The 20,555-nt window shown below is 44.4% G+C and overlaps 1 protein-coding gene across 1 annotated transcript in view; it reads left to right on the top strand.

The window, feature by feature from the left end:
* ALK (ALK receptor tyrosine kinase) overlaps positions 1–20,555 on the top strand; it is a 730,695-nt gene that overhangs the window by 194,657 nt on the left and 515,483 nt on the right. The window contains exon 3 of the mRNA XM_068564150.1: positions 5,570–5,684. Within this exon, the coding sequence (XP_068420251.1) occupies positions 5,570–5,684 (115 nt within the window). The remainder of the gene's footprint in view (positions 1–5,569; positions 5,685–20,555) is intronic.

Raw genomic sequence — 20,555 nt, 5'->3', positions numbered from 1 at the left:
TGTTAAGTTTGTGATACTTACCCAGGAATAAGATGGAGATTTCAAACTGGCAGTTGGACATACATTCTGCTGTTCAGGGAAGAGGTTGGGCCTGGAGATATAAATTTAGTAATATTAATATATAGATGATATTTAAAGCTTTGAAACTGGATGAGATCATTTTTGGGAGTGAGTTTAGATGGAGAAATGTCCCAAGTTACCCAACTTTTAACAACTGTCAAATAATAAAACAGAGATTCCCTCCCCCATCAAGTTTTTTAAAAAGAAAAAAAAAGCTGAGCTTATTTACATGTCAGGCAAGAAATTCACTGAGTAGTTCTCTAAGGAATAAAAGTCAGAGTTTTTAAAGCCTTAGGAAGAGGGTTACATGGTGGTCATACTAATTCAGAATTGAAAATCAGCACTTTGCACAGGAGAGAATGAATTCATAAGTCTGAACACGCTTGGTTAAAACAAGTCCCTTGTTCATTGGTTAAGAGACTTTAGTGAAGTTCAGAAAGGGTCTGGTGTCCTGGGGTCACTTGAAATTCATGGTCATTGATCACTGTCAGCTGGTTAAAACCACTGCGATGAAATACAATATTCAGCCATGAAATCTCCTGGGCAGTTACTGCTGGGAAGTGGAGAATGTTCCTTTTGTACAGCCTGGAAAATGAGGAGGATCTAGCAAAGAAGAGTAGAGAGGACCTGCCACCGAACTAGGAGGCAAGAACTATGGCAACCAAGGACCATGTGGTCACAGAGATGTTAAGAATCCAAGAAGCAGGGAGGATTGGCGAGGTCCAATGCTGCTGAGAGGTCTAGTAAGAGAAGGACCAAGACTCATTCATTGTGTATGCAACTTGGGGTCTTTGGTGACCTTGACCTGGAGTAGTGGAGACAATCCTGATTTAATTGAGTTTAAAAGAAAATGAGAGAGGATGGGCTTCCCTGGTGGCACAGTGGATAAGAATCTGCCTGCCAATGCCGGGGACACAGGTTCGATCCCTGGTCTGTGAAGATCCCACATGCCGCAGAGCAAATAATCCCGTGTGCCACAACTACTGAGCCTGCACTCTAGAGCCTGTGAGCCACAACTACTGAGCCTGTGTGCCACACTACTGAAGCCCACACGACTAGAGCCCGTGCTCCGCAACAAGAGCAGCCACCGCAATGAGAAGCACGTGCACCGCAACAAAGAGTAGCCCCCACTCACTGCAACTAGAGAAGGCCCACGTGCAGCAACGAAGGCCCAATGCAGCCAAAAATAAATAAATAAAATAAAAATTAAAAAAAAATTAAAAGAAAAGAGAAAATGAGAGGGGAAAACTACAGACAGAAGCATAGGCAAATCTTTTTAAGGTATTTAGCTGTGAAGGAGAGCAAGTAATTGGATGATGGCTGAAGAAGAGTGTGAAGGTCAAGGAAGTTTTTTCTTTTCTTTTTTTAAGATGGTGTATGTTTGCTGCAGATGAGATTGACTTGGAAGAGGGCAGAAATTGTTGATGCAAGAGAAAGGGCAGACTATTGCAACAGCTGATTTCTTGGGAAGTGATGAGATTAGCACCGAAGTGGAGAGGCTGCCACTGCTTAGGAGTGTAGACAGCATATCTGTTGCAACAGGACAGAAGGTAGCATATATAGGTACTGATACCTGTAAGTTGGTAGATTTGGTTCTCTTTTTTCAATGAAACAAGAAACAAGTTCACTAGCTGAGAAAGTAGAGGAATGGGGGTGGAGGATTGGAAGCTTGAAGGGTAAGAGAAACTTGGAAGGAGTGGGTCTAGAGAGAGGGAGGGTGAATTGAGCCCATTAGCAAATTCAGAAGGATTCCTGGGCAGTCCTGAGGGTCCTCTTGAGGTTTGTTGTCATGATTTTAAAGTGAGACTTGTCAGCCTCTGGTGTACTCCTCCTCCCCTTTTGCTCCCCTCCACTCCTACCACCACATTCAGCTGCTCAGGACAATTGTGAAGGACAAAAGAAGGAAGTGAGTTGCGGTTGCTTGCAAGGGAATTATTACAGTGGAATTGTGATAGTGATGAACACTGGAATCTAAGCTGAGGATGCAAGGGGGGTGGTGCACAGTGGAAAAAGCTGTGTCAAGAGGTTGGGGGTTTCATTCTGCCTAGACACCCTGTGGTGCCTGGAAAAGGGCTCAGGATATCATCTCCATCTCCCTCACCCCAAAGGAAAAACATAAAACATAAAATCTTATCTGTAACCAATCAGTAATGCCCTCAGTCCAGAGTACATTTCTTTACTTTTCTCTCAGGTGGTCTTGGCCATCACTTGGGCACCTGGAAGCTCTTGCTCCTACTTTCCCCTCTCCTTTCCTTTCTGCCTCTGTCCCCCAGATTCCAAGATACACTCTACTTGAGCCAGCGGGTCTTAATTCACACCTTCACCCCATAAGTCTGTGCTGGTGAGACCCATTTTACTCTGATCCTCACGTTCTCAGAGGGAAGCACCAAAGAGCCAAGTTTTTTTCTTGCTTAAATGGATTGCTTCTTATGGCATAGCTTTCCTCTATGCTGGAAACCCCCATTCCCACCAGGGCTGAGGATGGGGGGTAGGTAGTGAAGATGGAGTGTGAAGGGAGCAGAGAGCCTCTTCCCTGCACTTAAATGCAGTACTTTCTTCTTTCTATTCTAAATGTATGCATATTCTATTAACTTTAATTAGAACGCATTTCTGTGTCAGTGCTTCTGATTTGGGCAAACAACCTCATTCATGTAGACTGTGTCTTTCTCGGTCCTCACCTTCTCAGGTGAGGAGGCTCACCCTCTTGGCTGACCCCTCCATTAGCTCTCCCAGCCTGATCCAGCAAACCACTATCCACTTCCCTCTGAGGACCATGTGAACCCAACCTACCAGCAGAAATTCTGGGAGTTCCTGTACGGGCGGGATGAAAATGCTTGCTTTCTCTTCAGTATTTAACTTTGAAGGTGCCCAACTATTTATTGGCATTTTTGGATATAAAATGGTTTAAGCTTATGTCTTTAGGAATGACCCACAGTGATGCCCATGGCTCCTTGCTGGGCCATGACTCAGCCCTCAGAGCCCTTCCTTTTGAATGATTTCAGATATTTTTTCCCCCTGAATATATAACCTGGCCCTTATCCATATTAAAAGTCATCTGCCACTCTGTGCCCACTCACAGATTCATAAGTGCTTCCTGAAGTCTAGCCCCATCCACTTGGTGCTTCACATCCAGGAAGAAGTTAATATCATTCCCAAACTGTATGGCTAAGAAAAATGACATCATTCTGAAACAGGGAAATATTGCCTAGACTTGGTCTTCCTGTTGCTTCAAAATTACTTAAAATTTGAACTATGTTGATGACGCAGACATGGAGATGCCAATTTTTAATCACATGGGGGTTATTGCAAGGAGTTGGTTGTCAGAGCCTTCTCACACCCCTCACACCGTTGCCCCATTCTGGAGCATACTCTGATCTCTGACCTTAGCCATTGACCCGTGGGGATGCTGAAGGGCCCTGTAGAGAACTGAGAAGCACCATGCAGTAGTTTGTGGGGGTCCATGAAGCACCCTTGAAGGAGCATGGGCTATAGCATCAGGCCAATCTGGTCTGTTGACTCTGGTCTCCTACCTGCTGGCCATGTGGCCACAGTTAGGGCATCCAAGCTCTCTCAGCCTCAGTTTCCCTGGGCTCAAAATAAGGCCCAATAATAGTATTGATACTTATTCACAAGGTTGTTTTAAGAAGTGAATGTAATCACACACTTAAAGCACTTAGCACAATGGCTGGTCCATGTGTGCTCAATTAATATTATTAATTATTTAAAAGTCTAATAAACTCAAGCCTGCTCCTAAGTAGACGTGTGTGGTCTTGGACCTCACTTCTCTCAGCCCCATTGCCCATCTATAAAACAGAGTTGATGTGAGGGTGAAATGAGATGGCTGCTCTCTGAAACTTACTAACATAATTTCTGACCCCTTTCAGTGCATTCCTCTAAGCCATTTTGGAGAAATGCTGCAAACGATGTATCTGGGTACTAACCAATTCAATTCTTATCTCTTTAGATCAGATGTGGGAGAAAAGTCAAAAACTCTTTTCTAGGTACTCAGAAGCCAGCACTTCCAACTCCAATCTTTGGAAGGCAGAAAGAAGAGTGTTTCTTTTAGGAAGGAGAACATAGAATGCCCATTCTGTTCTAGTGGCAGGAACAAGTGGGCTTTACCCAAAGGCAGCACCTGTAAATAAAACAGTGGAGCGGTCTGGAAACAAAAGTCTGCTGTGGCCACTCAGGGCAGTTATTTCCTTAAAGTGTGCGAAGAGGGATTGATACTAAAAGAGGGTTGAAGGAGGGTTGTGTGCTGGAGGTGATGTGGAAGAATCTACAAAGCAAATAGGCTAAAAAAATGCTACTGCTACTGTTGCTTCCTTTTATTCTTTCTCTTCTTCCTCCTCTTCCTCTTTGTGAAATCAGTCTAGGTGGTTTAACAATTACTGTTTGAGTAGCAAACCAGCCCACCCATGGTATAGCATGGCCTCCTGAGGCCAGGCAAAACTGGCTTCAGTTTCAGATTCCATCATTTGCCCCTCTGAGCCTCAGTTGTTGCATATGTGAAACAGGGATGATAATGCTTATCTCAGAGGGTCACTGCGAAATTATGTGGGTTAAGAGCCCAGCATGGTGCCTCGCCCATGGAAGCTGCAGAAGAAATTCTAGTTCCCTTCCTTGCCTCCTCCCCACACTCAGTCTTGCTATGTGTCTATCTCCTAAACAGAACTGGTTCTCAAACTGATTCTATTTTTTTTAACAGAAAAAGCTTTGCCTGCCTTAAAACGTTAGCAAATAGTGATTGAGTTGGGGATTTCTGGGAAGAACTGCATAAGAGCATGCAGCCTGTGTTCATTTGATTTGTAGATATATTATAATTACTTTTCACCCCACAAAACCCACTTGAGGTACTGTTAAGCAAAGGAACAATGCTGCTTTTGCTCCTTTTCTCTCAACCCTTCTTTCTCTCATGCAAATCAGAAACATTAATCCTTTGTGGCTCCCTGGGCTCTTAGTTATGGGAAAACTCATCACCTAGCTTTTTTTTTTTTTTTTTCCTGAAAATAACACAATTGTCAAAACTCATAACTTCTGAGTGCAGTTTCAACACTCTCATTGATAAGGCAATAACCCAAGCAAACAACATTAGATGAAGTTACAAGTCGGAACATAAAGTAGAGTGGAGGCATTATTTAAATGAGATGAATTAAAGTTCTCTGTAAAGTTGCACAAATTCTTATAAGCAGAATAGACTTTGGATAGAGCTATTAGACCAAGCCATTAAGTAGCCTGGCTTCTAGTTCGTCTCCCAGAGATGTTTGGCATGGCCTAGGTCACAAGATTCAGACTTCTTCGATCTGGCTGCCCTTGGTAGAAAATGTGCAGTGAGGTACTGAGGTCAATTCAACCTACTCGTGACTCAGTCTTTTTTCCCCTCATTTTCCAACTGATGTCATGAAAGCCTTTTATGAATTTTCTTTTATAAGCAATATGAGTGACAGCTAAAAGACACATCCCAAGGGCAAAGATCAGTGTTCTCTTTGTCTTTTTAGGTTCCCGTCAGAGCTCCTTGGAGTCACCAACAAACCTGCCTTCTCTTCCTCCTGATTCTTTTGCCTGGAATCTGACCTGGATAATGAAAGATTCCTTCCCTTTCCTGTCTCATCGTAGCCGATATGGTAAGTATATTTTGATAGTTATTTGTGATGTACTGTCACCATCTCATAATTAAAGAAGCTGTGAGTTTCAGCTTGTGATGTATGGCTTGTCGGGGAGGAAGTCTTTCTCTACCCTTAGTCTCCATTGACACCCAACTTAAGACCATTCCCCCCAGGACTGGCTTCTCCAGACTGACAGCTGCCTTATGTATCCTGGAGGAAGCCAAGGGCTTTGTCGCTGCCATATCTCATCCCCCCAGCCTTTATGTGTGTGGTATTCCTGACATCCCCTTACCAGTCATTAGATGTAATGCTTATTTGAATTTTGACTGTAGCTTTCTAGATACAGGGTTCTAACCCATGAGTGTTTCTAATAGTGATCTCTTGAAGAGAGGATTGTTATTATGAGGGTCTTCTGGGGCCCCTCAAGTGATTTCCTTACGTTTAGGTACCTCCTTAAAAGTACCCAGACGTGTTCCTAGGTATTATTTCAGTTCATTTGATTCTGCAACAACCTCAGAGGTAAGGAGGCCAAGTCCCATTCCATTTTTACAGATGCAGAAATTGAGCATAATAAGATCATACAAAGTGGATTTTCTAACTACAAAAGCAGAATTCTTCCCTTCACTTTTTCTCCTAGGGAGCTACCTACGCAGACTGCTAGGGTGAGGCCATATTTACATGGTGTAGCATTCCTCATCCTCCATGTTCATCCTAATAGCTCACAGGAGCTGGGCCTCTGCAGAGGAAAGGGAAGGTTTGGAGGAGAGCTGATGTATTTCAACTTGGACATTTTTTTCTTCTCTTGAACTCCTCTAGGGTGAACCCCATGAGGGCAGGCACAAATCTGTGTTTGCTCCCCACTTTATCCCATCACATAGAAGAAACTCATAGAGGCTTGTGCATGATAAATGAATGCAGAGGCCTTCAGGGATGGAACTTACTCATCAGGCCTGATTCAACTAAGTATTTATGAACCTGGTATACACTGAGTTCTAGATTCCCTCCTGGGCATATTTACCTATTCCTGCCACTCAGTCTCTGCCCCTGGGCCTGAGCTTTTTAAAGTGCACCTAACAGACCTTCCACCTGCTAGTGTCCCTCCTTCGTAGAGCAGTGAGTCTTGGTTCATATTAATTGTACCTTCATTTCAAACTTTAAAAAATAAATGCATGAAAAACCCTAGGGCAGTTTAGAATTGTACTCTGCTGGGATGTTTCCTGCTATACTGCTAAGCCTCCCCGGTTGCAGGGGAAGATCAGTAGCTGTCAGGAGATTCCAGATAAGAATTACTGCTTGATTTTATTTAAGCCAGACACTGAGTATCATCTTAGGATAAGGGCAGGTGTTTATAAATAATTGAAATCTGGTCCTTTATACTGTTATTGCTTTGTAAAACCAGATTTGTGATAGAACCAGTCTTTGGATAACGTTGTTTGAATTTGCTCTCAAAGTCATTCAGCATCTCCACAACTTCTATAAAATGCAGAATGTCCAAAACAGGCCAGTCTGCCTCCTGCATGACACAGAGGACATTGCATTTGTTCTCTCTGAAACATCTAGAAAGAGATTTCAGGTTGAAAGGAGAAAACCACCGGAGCTTATTTAAACCGCTACATGCCCACTGCTTGGCTCTGATACACCTGCTTCCTCTCCCTGGGCCTCACCTATCTCATGTATAAAATGAGGGTGGGGTGGCATGCTCCTTGGGCAAAAGAATAGATATGCAAGACTCCTAGGATTCCTTTCAAATGCTCATTTTAGCCTAGAAGCCTCATGATTTCCCTTCTTGGCAGAGGAGGGAACCCAAACCATTGGTCAGGCCTTGCCGAAATGCTCAGTGAGGGTGCCAAAGTCAGCACCATCATTGCTACTGATTCACAGGGTGAGAATAGATGATTCTTGGTTGGTGGCTCCTTGACTGGGTGCAGTGGTAATCTCAGAGCCTTTTCATCTCTTCCTATATTTAATTCAGCTGAGACTCATAAGGACCCACCTGTCCCCACCACCACCGGTGTGTGCCTGGTCCAGTGCCAAATGTTAGAGGTGATACAAACACAAACATAAGTGAGACTTGCTCCTGCTCTCTCAGAGCTTATTGTCCAGAGAAACAATCCTGTAGGGAGCTCAGCCCATTGCCACAAAGAGCACCTCTGGGGCACTGAGGTTGAAGACTAGTCCTGAGACACACAGCAGAGCAGACTGAAGACTGAGACTCCTGTTCTCTTAAAGATGTTTGCGGGACTCAGCGCATATCTCTCTATGAACCAAAGAGGCCAGCAGGCTCACTGGTGATAAATCCACACCTTTCAACTGCCGCGAAAGACATTTTAAGAAATGTTAACAACTTCATTAATTTTAAGACCTCAAACTTGGGCAGAGAAATTTGACTGGAAAATTGCTGCCTGAAGGGATAGTTCTTCAGACAGTGAGAAGTAACCAAGACTCAGCAAGTCGATGCGGGCCCTGAGTGGTGGAGCTTGGTGCCTGGCTGGCTGTCTTCACCTGCGTTCTGGGGTGGAGGTGGGAGGGGACGTCTGGAGGGGGAGGTAGGAGAGGGCGGCAGGGTAGGCATCAACAACCCGACCACAGGCATCATGATAGACAGTGGCGGGCCATCCCTCTCAGGCAAGCTTGTCCAGTCCTGAATTGAGTATGGCTTTCTTTTCAAGGGTGTTTTATGAGAAGAGACGAGGTGGAGAGAGGCTAATAAGATTTACTCACCCCAGTCTGTAATTATCTGCTTGAGGAAAAAGTTTGACCTACCTTTTTGAAGTCTTCCCATATTTCTTCTAATTTACGTTGGGGCCTTTTATGTTGTGTAAAATATATTTTCTTCAATGGCATTTGGTATCAGATTCCAGCTCTTTCTTTTTTTTTTTAAATATACTTATTTATTTATTTTTTGGCTGCATTGGGTCTTTGTTGCTGCGCGTGGGCTTTTTCTAGTTGCGGCGAGCCGGGGCTACTCTTTGTTGTGGTGCGCGGGCTTCTCATTGCAGTGGCTTCTCTTGTTGTGGACCACTGGCTCTAGGCGCGTGGGCTTCAGTAGTCGTGGCACATGGGCTCAGTAGTTGTGGCTCACGGGCTCTAGAGTGCAGGCTCAGTAACTGTGGCGCACGGACTTACTTGCTCCGCGGCATGTAGGATCTTCCTGGACCAGGGCTCGAACCTGTGTCCCCTGCATTGGCAGGCAGATTCTTAACCACTGTGCCACCAGGGAAGCCCTCCAGCTCTTTCTTGTCTCTAGTCTTGAATGATGGGAGCCTGCTAATTGCGTCATCAACAAGCAGAGCTGCACATTCTTTCCCCAAGGCTTTGAAGAAGCTGGGGGGGACATCTAAAGAAAGAATTTTTTTCCTTTTATTATCCAGCTCTGATGCCTTAAGACTTATTTATAGGCTTGGCTAAAGGATTGGACCCCAACTCCCTACCCAGATAAAAACCTGTTTTATTTGGTAACTGCAGGTAGCTAAGAGATTGAGGCCACTGGGGGTTTTAATCACCTTGAGTTCTAGAGCCACAGAAGCAGATGATATCCTGCCCACCTTTAATTCATGTTTGCCTACTCTGGGTGTGTGAAGAATCAGATCACCTTTTAAAGCAGAATAACCAAAGTTTCTACCCAGATGAGGCAGAGAAAGAGGATTTTCATTTATTGAAAAAAAAAAAAGTTTGATACTTTGCAAAACTCTTCCACGCCCCCCTTTCTCACTTCAGCTTGTCATAAAATTGTGGTGGGTGAAAATTATTTTATATCCCACTTTTATAGAAATGTAAATTGAGGGCTGAAGACATTTATTAACCGTGCTCCCAAGTTATGGAGCTGATGAGCATTAGAGAAGACTGAACCCAGATTTTCTGACTTCAAGTCTAGTGCTCTTTCTACCACATCAAAAAGTTAATTCAAAGATGAAGTCCCCACTCTATGGAGAGGGCTCTCATTTCCTGGACAACCTGGTATTTGGACTGAATGACCAATTTGATATCCAAGATGTGGGCAGCTATAGGACCAAGGCTTGATGTCCCCAAATTGAGACTATCCCAAGTAGGCCAGGTAATTCACCTCTTTCTAGACATGGATGTAGGCCTCCCCAGGCACCATGGGCAGTCTTGCCTTCCCTACCATAAACTCTGGTCCCTGCTATGGGTTCAGTATACCCCTAGTGTCCATGAATGTGGCCTTATTTTAAAATAGGGTCTTTGTAGATGCAATTAAGTTGAGTCCATACTGGATTAGAGTGGGCCCTAATCCAATATAACTGATGTCCTTATAAGAAGAGAAAACAGAGATACAGACATGACACACAGGATGAACACCATGTAAAAATGGAGGCAGAGATTAGAATGATGCATCTTCAAGCCAAGGAATGCCAAGGATTGCCAGCAACCACCAAAAGCTAGGGAAAGGCATGGGACAGATTCTCTCCTAGAGCCATCAGAGCATGGTCCTGTTAACGTCTTGATTTCAGACTTCTGGCCTCCAAAACTGTGAGAGAATAAATTTCTGCTATTTGAAGCCACCTATTTTGTAGTGCTTTGTTGTGACAGCCCTAGTAAACTAATGTAATCCTTCATCCCTCCAGTCCTCCAATGTCCAGAACATTGAATCCTGGAAAAGAAAGATTCCTCCCAAAATCTCAGCATCAGGGCACAACAAAGCCAGTGTTGGACTTTAAATAAAAGTTCTATTAAAACTTTGTCTGCTTTCAAGCCCATTGGGACCCATCCAATTTAGGGACTGGTGCTTTTGGAAACAAAGAAAGATTAGACTTTTTAATTACTTCCCCAGCTGCTGCTACCACCATCACCAGTCTTGTTAATGTATCAATTTCTTTGATTGAAAAGACTGGGTAAATTAAATCTGTCTCTCTCAAAAAAAAAAAAAAATCAACCTACCACAGAATCAAAAATGGAAAACAAATAGGTCCTCCAGCCCCCCGTGGGATTTGCTTCATAGCTCTGGCAGGAAGTCAGTTTGATCACATTTCTGAAATTACATATTTAATGTGGCTGGCCGTGATCTGCCATTCTGCCCTCAAAAGCCTGGTGTCAGTGAAAAGCAGCTCCACAAGGGAGCATCCCTTGTGGACCATTGTCAGGGCTGAAAGCTTTCTTACCAATTCCTCTGCCCTGATTGGCCAGGCCTTTTTGTGTTCTCTTCCCAGCCCTGCTCCACTGAGCTGGGAAGTCAAGTTCATTCCTAGCCCGTGCCTCTGTATTTTTATCTACAACATGGTAAGCACAAGGCTCTGCACTTATTCACCTAAAAGGCTGAGTCCCAAAGGGGACAGCAGTGCCAGCCGTCATACAAGACCAAGAGCAGGGAACATCTGTTACCCTGAGGACCAGTGACCTGCTGGGAACCAATGAACTCAGTCTGTGGAAATCAAGTGAAAAGCAGTTGGCTTAGGTGTTTCAAGGAGATACTTGTTTAAAATGCTCCCCTTGATCACATTCCTTGCCTTTAAAATAAAGACATGTAGACCCACTCAATAAATACCAACAATTTATCTCTATGTTAATGGCAGGCTGAGTGAGGAGAAACAGAAAGGAAACAAGTCAGATTAAAAGATAATAAAAGAATGATTAACTGACACAAAAGCAAGAAAAACAAGTCAAAAGAGATCCATTTAAAATGACTGTCAGAGACAGACAGGGAAAGGAATTGACAAAAGGGAAAGAGAGAGATGAATGGGGGAACAGAGACAGAGACAGACCAGCAGATGGACAATGTGGAAAGGATCACTCAGGGTTGTGTGGTCTCCTGGCCTTGTGTTCTTTCTCCTGTTAACATGGTCTCAGCTCTCACACCTGGGCAGGTGGCTCCCTAAAGTTTGCTCCAATCTTGAGCAACCTCCTCCTGAGGGTTGTTTCTGCATCCCTACCTATCTGCCTGCATCATTTCCCCCTTAGTGTCCCAGAGAATGGGATAATGGATATAAACATTCTTTGAGCACCAACTGTATGCCTGGCTCTGCTCTAGTCATGGCCATGACAAATACAAATAGTACAAGGAGCTCTTGAGGAAGAGGCAGACATGCCTGCTGTATGACAGGTGCAGTAACAGAGGCGTGGTCAAAGATCCCTGAAACACAGGGAGGGAAAGACAGTTCTGCGGAGGACTTAGGAAGGCAGATGTTCTGGAGACAGGGACTGCTGAGCTGGGCCTTGGACCCCAGGCACCACTGAGATCAGTGAGAAGGGCTTTCCAGGCAGAGGGAATGAATGTGCAAAGGGGTGTCCAGGAATAGGTCAAGCCCAGTGACACAGGGTAAAGATGGTCTGGGAGAGATGAGCCTGGAGAAACAGTTACTTCTGGGTGTACTAAGGGTTTAGATATGCTCTTACGTGTGAAGCATAGGTTGGAAAAGGAAGGGCAGGAGGGAACCTGGGAGAGATTCTGGCTATAAGGTGAGAATGACTTGGTTGCCCATGTGAGAGAGTCCAGCTTGAGTAATTGAGTAGATGGAGATTCCATTATCAGAGTAGGGAGGAGGAGAAACATTTGGCAAGGAGAGATGGTGACCACGACCTCTAGAGGGAGAGGAGAAGATGGTGAGATCTTTGTTGAACAAGTTACATTTGAAGTGCTTGCAGGATATGCAAGTGAAGAAGGCCAGTAGAGAGTTGTAAATCCATGTCTTGGCTTTGAGGAGAGAGGTGTGATAGAGAATTATTAGCATAGGCTATGGTTGAGGCTGTGATTGGAGGATGAAGACCCAGAAGGGATCCAGAAAGTTACATTTAAGAAGTAAACAGAAGAAGAGGAGCATGACAAACAGTCAGAGATGAATAGGAAAGGTAGGAGGAGAACCAGAAGGTGGAATAGCCACAGAAACCAAAGGTGTAAAGAATTTTACATGTGGGAGTCACCAACAGTGTCGAAGCCACCCAAAGAACAAGGACTCCCTCTGGTAAATACCCTTTCTGTTTTACATACCTCCTCCTTCCCCCATGTTTCCTTCTTTCTCATTCCATTTTGTCCACAATTAATTTGTTTTTCCTTCCCTTGAACCTGTCTCCCTAGATTCTACCTGCTCTAGCTTGCAAGGCCCAGCTCAGTCCCTGCTTCTATCTCAGAGCTTTTCCTGAGTACCCACGCTACCCTGAGTCTCTTTCACGTTGGAATTTTTCTTATGGAAAAAGTTGATGGAATTTTTTGTAACACTAATGTGGTATCATCCCCCTCTTGAAATCTGAGAACACTCTGACTGTTTCCTGAACATCCCAAATTCTCCAAGAATCCCACTGTGTGACACCAACTCCACAAAATCCTGGACTCCCCAGATGTTTCTTATGACTCAAATTACCTTCCTAGTTTGTATTTCATCCTTTTTATGGCCGAAGTGTAAACTAGGTCACATGATAAAGCAATCATTGATGAGTCTAATTTATCCAACCCAAGGTAGAGAAGATGATAAATGTCACTTTTATCTATCTATCTATCTAATCTACCATCTATCTATCTATCGTACATCCACTCATCCAATGGGTGTCTACAGTTTGCCAAGCTCTTTGCTCCTGCCCCTCATAGAGATTCTAGCCTAGTTCACTTTTATCATAGGCCTAAGATGGTCCTAAATGTCCCTCTGAATGGTGCTGCTTAAATACTTGTATGATTGTTTTGTATATATGTGCAATATCCCTGGGTCTGATGAACCATCAAACCTAATAGGAAGGTTTACTTGGGAAATAAGGCTTTTAAGCTTGTGGCATTTGTCAAGACTTCTAGAAATGTATGCCAAAATGGGGACATTTTACCGTATGTAAATTTAAAAATAAATAAACAATCAAACATTAAAATAAAATCCTTATTCATTCTTTAAAAAAAAAGAGATAGTCTGCCTGTTATATTTAGTAGAGCTTCTTTTTGGAAACCATATAGTGAGCATTCACACCCCACAGCTGGTGACCAAATTAACCCCAAATTAGAACAACCTGCAAGGTTGTAGACCTCACTGTTCCCATTTTTCTCACTGAGGAAGGTTATATAATGTCTTTCCAGAGCACTTTGCATGTCTGATGTCACACTTTTCTTCATATCTTAGTTATGTGTGGCCCTGAATCATCATGATTCCTAGACTGTAAGCTCTTAGAGGTCAAGTAATCTGCATCTTGTTTCCTTTGCATCCCCAGTACTTACGCCAGTATTTTGTACTTGGTGGGGTTCTTAATAAACATACACTAGATGAAATTGCAACATTTGCTGAACAATCCAGGGGCAAACTAGGAGTATACTCGAGTCTCTCAATTCCCAATCTGGAGCTTTTCTGCCCCTGAGGATCTCTATTTTAGTAAAAGGTATGGCTGTTCCCATAAACCCTCTTATTCCTAAAGTCATATTAATTGGTTTCAGGAAAGACATGTGTGTAAGGGGAGAACAGTTCCTGGCCTGGGCATATTTTCATTTAGAAGTCAAAAAGCTGTGTCTTTAACTACTTTGGGTAGGTTTTTTTTTTTTTCCCCTCAATCTAAAAAAGTATATTTAGCAGACATGAGTGAGCTGGGAAATTTTTGTTTTGACAGCTTTGGGACATCTGAGATATTGTATACAGAGCATTTCTAACCAGTCTAGAAAGACATGTGTCCAAAACATATGCACGACAATGACTGATCAAGAGTGAGAAAAATGAGAGGAAATCCTCTTAAAATGAATGTCTTGTCAAGAGCAATCTCAGGTGCAAAACTTCATGTCAGAAGAGCCCTCAGATTAACAAGACTTTAACCCGCCCATTTGAGTAGATGCCTAGAATAATTTGGTCTGTGAGAAATTCCTGGAGATTGTGAGCTGTCAGGACCCACAGCAGTCTCGTCAAGCAGCCTCATCTTACAGCTGAGGAAACTAGGCACAGAGAGGTCAGTGATCTGCCCAGGGCTAGTGGCAGAGCTGAGATTCACACCCAGGCTGCCTGCTTGGCAGAGCCCCCATCTAACCCTCCACAGCAGACGTGTGGGTGATAGCTCATATTTCCTCAGTACTTGGGCTGCAGAGAATTTCCTCACATGTTACTTCTGAGCATTGCTTTACTCCTATCATCACTTTAATTCCTTCGATCTCTGTCAGCCCAGCGGGTTCATGCTGCCCTAGGGTTACATCAGTGTAGGGTCCGTACCATCCCGGTGTGGGTAAAGTCACATCCAGTCTCAGTCTAGTTGCCTCACCATCACCTGGAGAGCTTCTTAAAAACAAGATTCTGGGGCCTGGGGACTGTAGGATTAGGTTTGGGAACCACAGGTCTTTCATTCACCTCCTAGTTGCCTATTTGAATCTCCTCTGTGACATCCAAGCAAGACATGTCCCAGCCTCTGTTTGAACAGTGGGGAAGAAACTCAAGTTGGGATTGAGTTGTGGAATTCATTCCCAGCTCTGATTCTTATGAGTATTATTACCTTCATTGACTCAAGCCACTCTCTTTGATTCTGTTTGTCATCTGAAAAATGGGAATGGTCGTGATTCCTAATTGATGGCATTACTGTCAGGACTGACTATGAGGACAGAGTTCCATGTGCTGGAGCACAGGTGCTTCACTAATGCTCTCTGAAGAGGAATCAGACCCACTCCAGTGAGAAGCCAATAGCCTGCATTTTGGTGCCATGGCTCTATTTGCTAGAAAATATTTCCTTAACATTCTTTAAGTCCCTAACTTTGTCCTCTGGAACCTGAAAGCACTTTACCTTTAACCATGATACTATCTGAGCTGGAATTTAATGCTATGCAGTCCAGCTTCAAAATTCATACAACTACATAAAAATAAGCAATATTAGTTCCCCACCTCCCTGGAATAACCTCATTCCTTCCTCTATTCTTAACAAACTTCCTAGCTAAACCTCTATCATCTGTCAAAATCCTTCTATCCTTCAAGATGCAGCCCAAAAGTTGCCTCCTCCCTGAGCCTGTGATCCTTCAGGCAGAAGGTCTCTCTTGTTCTGTGTCCTCCTGGCTTCACCAGGTCTGCTTACCGTGAGAGCCAGGTGTGAGTAAGTCCATCTCTCCCACTGGATTGGGAGTTTCTGAAGGTCACAGGGTTCGTGCTAAGGAAGCCTGTGTTTTGAGATTGGCATCGGGGAGGAACCTCATGTTCACCTCCAACACTCAGGAGATCCTCACCAGCAGAGACAGAAGAGTAAGTGGGGAGGACCGTCTTGCATGTTCTGAGGTCAAGGCTTCCCAGGACCATCAGCCTTTTCTGGTTACTGGGGCTACCACACTACTCAGAGCTCTCCTCCAACCATCTGGTTTCAGGAATGATCCCATCTGGGTGGATGTCATGCTGAGCAGTGTACAAATTACCAAGGTTTTCACCATGCTCTCTGGAGCTGGCCTCATTCTGTTAGAGATGCCATGTTCTGCATAAATGCTTCCTGGAAACTGTAGGCAGAAAACTGGACTGGAAGTCCAGTCTGGCTTTTGGTCTTAGCTTTCTGCTTCTCCAGCCCCTAGGCCATGCCACTTCGGCCAAGTCACTTCACCTTCCTGAGCCTCAGTTTTCCCATCTGTAAAATGAGGAGGCTGGTAACTTCAGAAGTTTAATTATTTTCAATTTTCTGTTCTGCGATGAAGAGCCAAGTCCCATTTCTTCAATCTGTAATATTGTTATGGCCACAGATAAGAGAAATGAGAATTGAGCTTTCTGTGCCAATCTCCTGCCATTGTGGGTATGCACGCGCACACATCCTCTTCTGAGATTGTCTTCCGGGGCTGCAGTTATATAATTAATTGATTGAAGGAGACTTGGCCCTTCTTCGCTGCAGCTTGATTATAAGTGAGCTAAACAGATGTCTTGAATTGGGCGATTGGTTCCCAGATGCATTGTAGGGGGCAAGCGGTGGGAAAGAATTGAACGATTTCAGTTCTGGGGCCCCACGACAAATGAATAGTGGTTGGTGGGAGGGGGGCAGACGGGGGACAGGTCTTATAAAGTGTGTGACAAGATGCTGATGGCAGCTGGTGGATTAACATCAAAGGTGCCTGGTGGGCTAAGTGCTCCTTTAGGAGATAACCCAGAAAGGGGGAGTGGAAGTCTCTAATCATCTGAGCCTGAGCTGGAAGTCAGGAATCTTGGGATTCTGCTGACCAGCTGGCTAGAACCAAGTTAGAGAGCTTGCTTCAGCCATCTGTCCAAAGGGAAAATTGGTCTTAGAATGGTGGAGATGGATGAGACCAGAGAATCATTTCATTCTACTACTTTATTTTTCAGATGAGGAAACTGAGGCCTAGAGAGGTTAAGGGACTAGCTTGAAGTAACACCTCAGAGCCAGGGCTAGAACCTAGATCTTCTTACTCAAGGTCTAGCATGACTTCACTTCCAAAGGGAAGCTTGATCAGCACATCAAAAAACAAAGATTGAGTGAGGAGCTTCAACAAAGTTTGACATAGTCAAAGCTCTGCCTTCAGTGCTGGACATGCCTTTTATCTCCCCTCTGTCGTGGCTGAGGCGGGAGCCACCTGGAGAGCAAGAGCAATGACTGCCATCATTTAGTAATAATCAAACGATGTGCGAGTCCCCACTCCAGGTGCTTGATGTGTGTATTGCATTTAATCCTCCTCACAGTTCCCTGAGGTGGCCCCTGTTTTAATCCCCATTTTAACGTGAAAAAATTGAGCCACAGGGAGATTAAATAATTTGCCCTGGGATAACACAGCTAGTAAGTGACAGAGCCAAGCTTTCACCTTGAGCAGCCAGACCCCACGTAGGATCTATGCTTCTATTTACCCCCCAGACACCCTGGTGCCCCTCTGAGGTTTTGATATAAAACAGGGCAAGGGAGGAGGGTATCTGTTCTAGATAGCATCTCCCTGAGTCCTCCAAGGTCAGGTCAGTTCAGCTCATCTCCAGGTTCCTGGTGGTAAACCTGAGGCACAGGGAGATCAAGTTATGTTGATGTGTTCTGCAGCACAGGCCCTAGGTGGTAAGAGTATCCACATATAGTATCTCATTGGTAAGAGGGCACTTCCACATTCGTTACCTTATTTGATTGTCACAGCAGATATTATTATTTTTATTATTTTTATCAGCATCATTATTGTGATAATTCTCTCTGGTTTATCCACGAGGAAATCCAGACTCAAGTGGTTAAATGAATTGCCCAAAAGCACAAGGCCGACTGGCCCAGGGCCGGAAGAGTTTCCAAGAATTCTCTAGTGATCTTCCCACTTCACTCCTAGGCCACCCTTTTTCCTCCCTTTGTTCTCACCATAGCTTCTGGCCTGTGCACAGACTTGCTCTCCAGCAGGAGATTCCAGCAACCATCAAAAAGCAGCTTGTTGGCAGAAGAGGACATTTAGGATGAAAGAAGCCAGAAAGCCTTATTGGAGATTATCTGAGCCATCAAATCATTGGGAAGTAGTTGAAACCTAGCCATGTATGTTTTTGCCAGCTTATTCCAGAAAAACACGGTATAGATTTTTTAGAATTTTAAGAATTATTTAAGGTATTGTTTTGCTTGTTTTTTACCCACAGCTTTGAATGAAAATAGTAAAAATTGCAAGGTCAGGAACTGGATTTTAGTACCAGTCCTGCAACTCACCCACCATACATCCTTTGGCAAGCCCCATCATGTCTCTGGGCCTCAGTTTCTTCCTCTAAGATGGTCCTCAAGGTCCTTCATGACCTTGAAGTCAACAATTGGAAAGTTCTGGGGAATCCCTTGAGAAAAGGAGACCCCACTTTGTGCCTCAGGATTGGTGGCAGCCGAGGGAGTTCCCTTGAGCTGGATACAATTCTTAAGGGCTGACAGTATTTCGAGAATGCTGGTTCCTGGAGCTTTATGTAATGAACTGTAGTTTCAAATATAAAGCTCTATTTTATGATCTCTAAAGGCCACCTATAAGAAAATTGCCACATGTGTATGAAGCTTCACGTGGTTCTTTACTGAATACACAAATCAGGTTTGTCAGGAATACATTGGCATTTGTACATGCCACCCATGAATCAATCCAGCCTCAGCTTAAATGTGCCAATAAGCCAAGCCTGAGGAGGGGAGAGCTGGTGATTCAGTAACTCTGATTTTCAGCCCAGCCCAGGCCTAGTACTTACTGGAGAGGATGGCATTCGGAAAGGCCTCCACAGCGAGGAGAAATGCCCTCCATACTGTGTGTGAAGGACTCCCTGACCAGCCACATGACCCTGAATAAGTCTTTTCCCTTGCCTGGGTCTTGCTGTTTTCACCTGTCCAATGGAAGAAACAACCTCAAATGTCACTTCAAGTTCTAACAGCTGACTCTGCGAATATCACCTTCAGGCAGAAATACCGACTTTCCCACGGTATAGCAGAATACTAAGGAAATGACCATGTGCCATCAGTTGACTGCCCCACATAAATACTGTTTCTCCTGGTAAACAGAAAGCTGTGTTCAAAAGGACATGGCTATGTAAATTCTGAATCAGCTAATGTGCACTGGAAATTCTCCATTCCACGCACATGCATCATGTCACTGAGTCCTCCTAGCAGTTCTGGGAAGTTAGTCTTATCACTAAGATGACTGAGACTCAGAGAGAGGGAGAGAGTGCCCTGCACTGCACAGCTGACAAGTGGCAGGATTGGAGTCAAATCTCAGGTCTTGTGCTCTATCCCTGAGAAGCAACCATGATGGTGTTAAGGTTGCTTAATGATTAAGACATATGGGCAGAGACACATAGGAAAAGACTGCAGAGCTGGGTAGGACCAGAGAGACCACCGTTCAGCAAGTGAGGGGCATCAGGCCCCGTGTCAGGCTGTCAGCATCCCGGCAGTTAAACACTGGATCAAGATAACTAGAGACAGAAAAGAAACCCCAAGACAAAATCACAACCATGTTGCCATATTTTAAACTAGTAGCAAACCTGATGATTCTCTGTTTTCAGATGCAGATCCCAGGGCTGAGTATACAGTTGAATAAACTCTCTCGTGGGCCCCTGATGGTCATAGAAAACTTGCCCATCCCACTCTCAGTTCCCTTAACTGTAACCCTCAGCCCTACCCAAGAAACACAAAGGATACCCCAGAAGATGTCAGGAAACATAAACGTGAAATTGAGCCCCAGACTTTAATGCACCTGTAGGCTTGGTTTCCTGAGTCATGCCTATGGGGTTTAAGACTTGGATCTTAGGGATGTATACACTGACTCAGTCCTCATCTAGGGTATCCCAGGTCCGACTTTGTGAAGGTGGGATCAGGGCCTTTAAGGACAGCTCAGATGCTTTGGCTTCTGTCCTGCCTCCAGGGTGACCCTGCCTGTCCCTGCAGGGGCCCAGTTCCTGTCCTCCCTCACTGCAGGTCTTGACTCCTGTTGGTGTCTGTAGCTCTAAATGAGGGGAGGTCTTTCTGCTACCTTTTCAATTCATAATTCCCTGTTTGTGAGATACTGACATCAAGGCCTTGTGGTCCCATGGAGGAAGCAGGTCAGTGGAAGCCCAATCAGTTACTTCCTATCTGAGTAACTTCAGATGTGACTTTATTTCTCTAAGCCCCAGTGTCGTCCTCTGTCAAATGGGGATAAGAGTCCTGCCTACTTCATAGGGATTCAATAAGATAATGATGTAGGGTGCCTGGCATACTGTCTGACCATGGTAAGCCCTCAGTGAATGTTATCAATTAAGAAAGTACTTCCCGCAGGCCTTCATGGAGTTCCCCCTGTCTGGGCTCCTCTGTAAACAAATACCCCGTTCTGCCAGACTCGAGATCATAAGTCCAACCCCAAGCTTGACTTCTGGAACATGTGTAATAAGAGACAAAATGAAGGGTGAGGTATCATGGGATTGATAAACATGGTGTTCTCTTTTTTTTATGACTCTGCTTTTCACTCTGTGGCATTTGCTTCCAGTCCTCGAGCTGGGCTGAGGCTGGGCGACATCAACCAGTGGGCTCCTATGGACCTGCCCAGGCTGGCATCTGCCACCTGTGGTCATC

Source organism: Eschrichtius robustus, chromosome 15, assembly GCF_028021215.1.
Source record: "Eschrichtius robustus isolate mEscRob2 chromosome 15, mEscRob2.pri, whole genome shotgun sequence".
NCBI lineage: Eukaryota > Metazoa > Chordata > Mammalia > Artiodactyla > Eschrichtiidae > Eschrichtius > Eschrichtius robustus.
The sequence above is the reverse complement of the archived record's forward strand: the minus strand, read 5'-3'. Positions and strand labels throughout refer to the sequence as shown.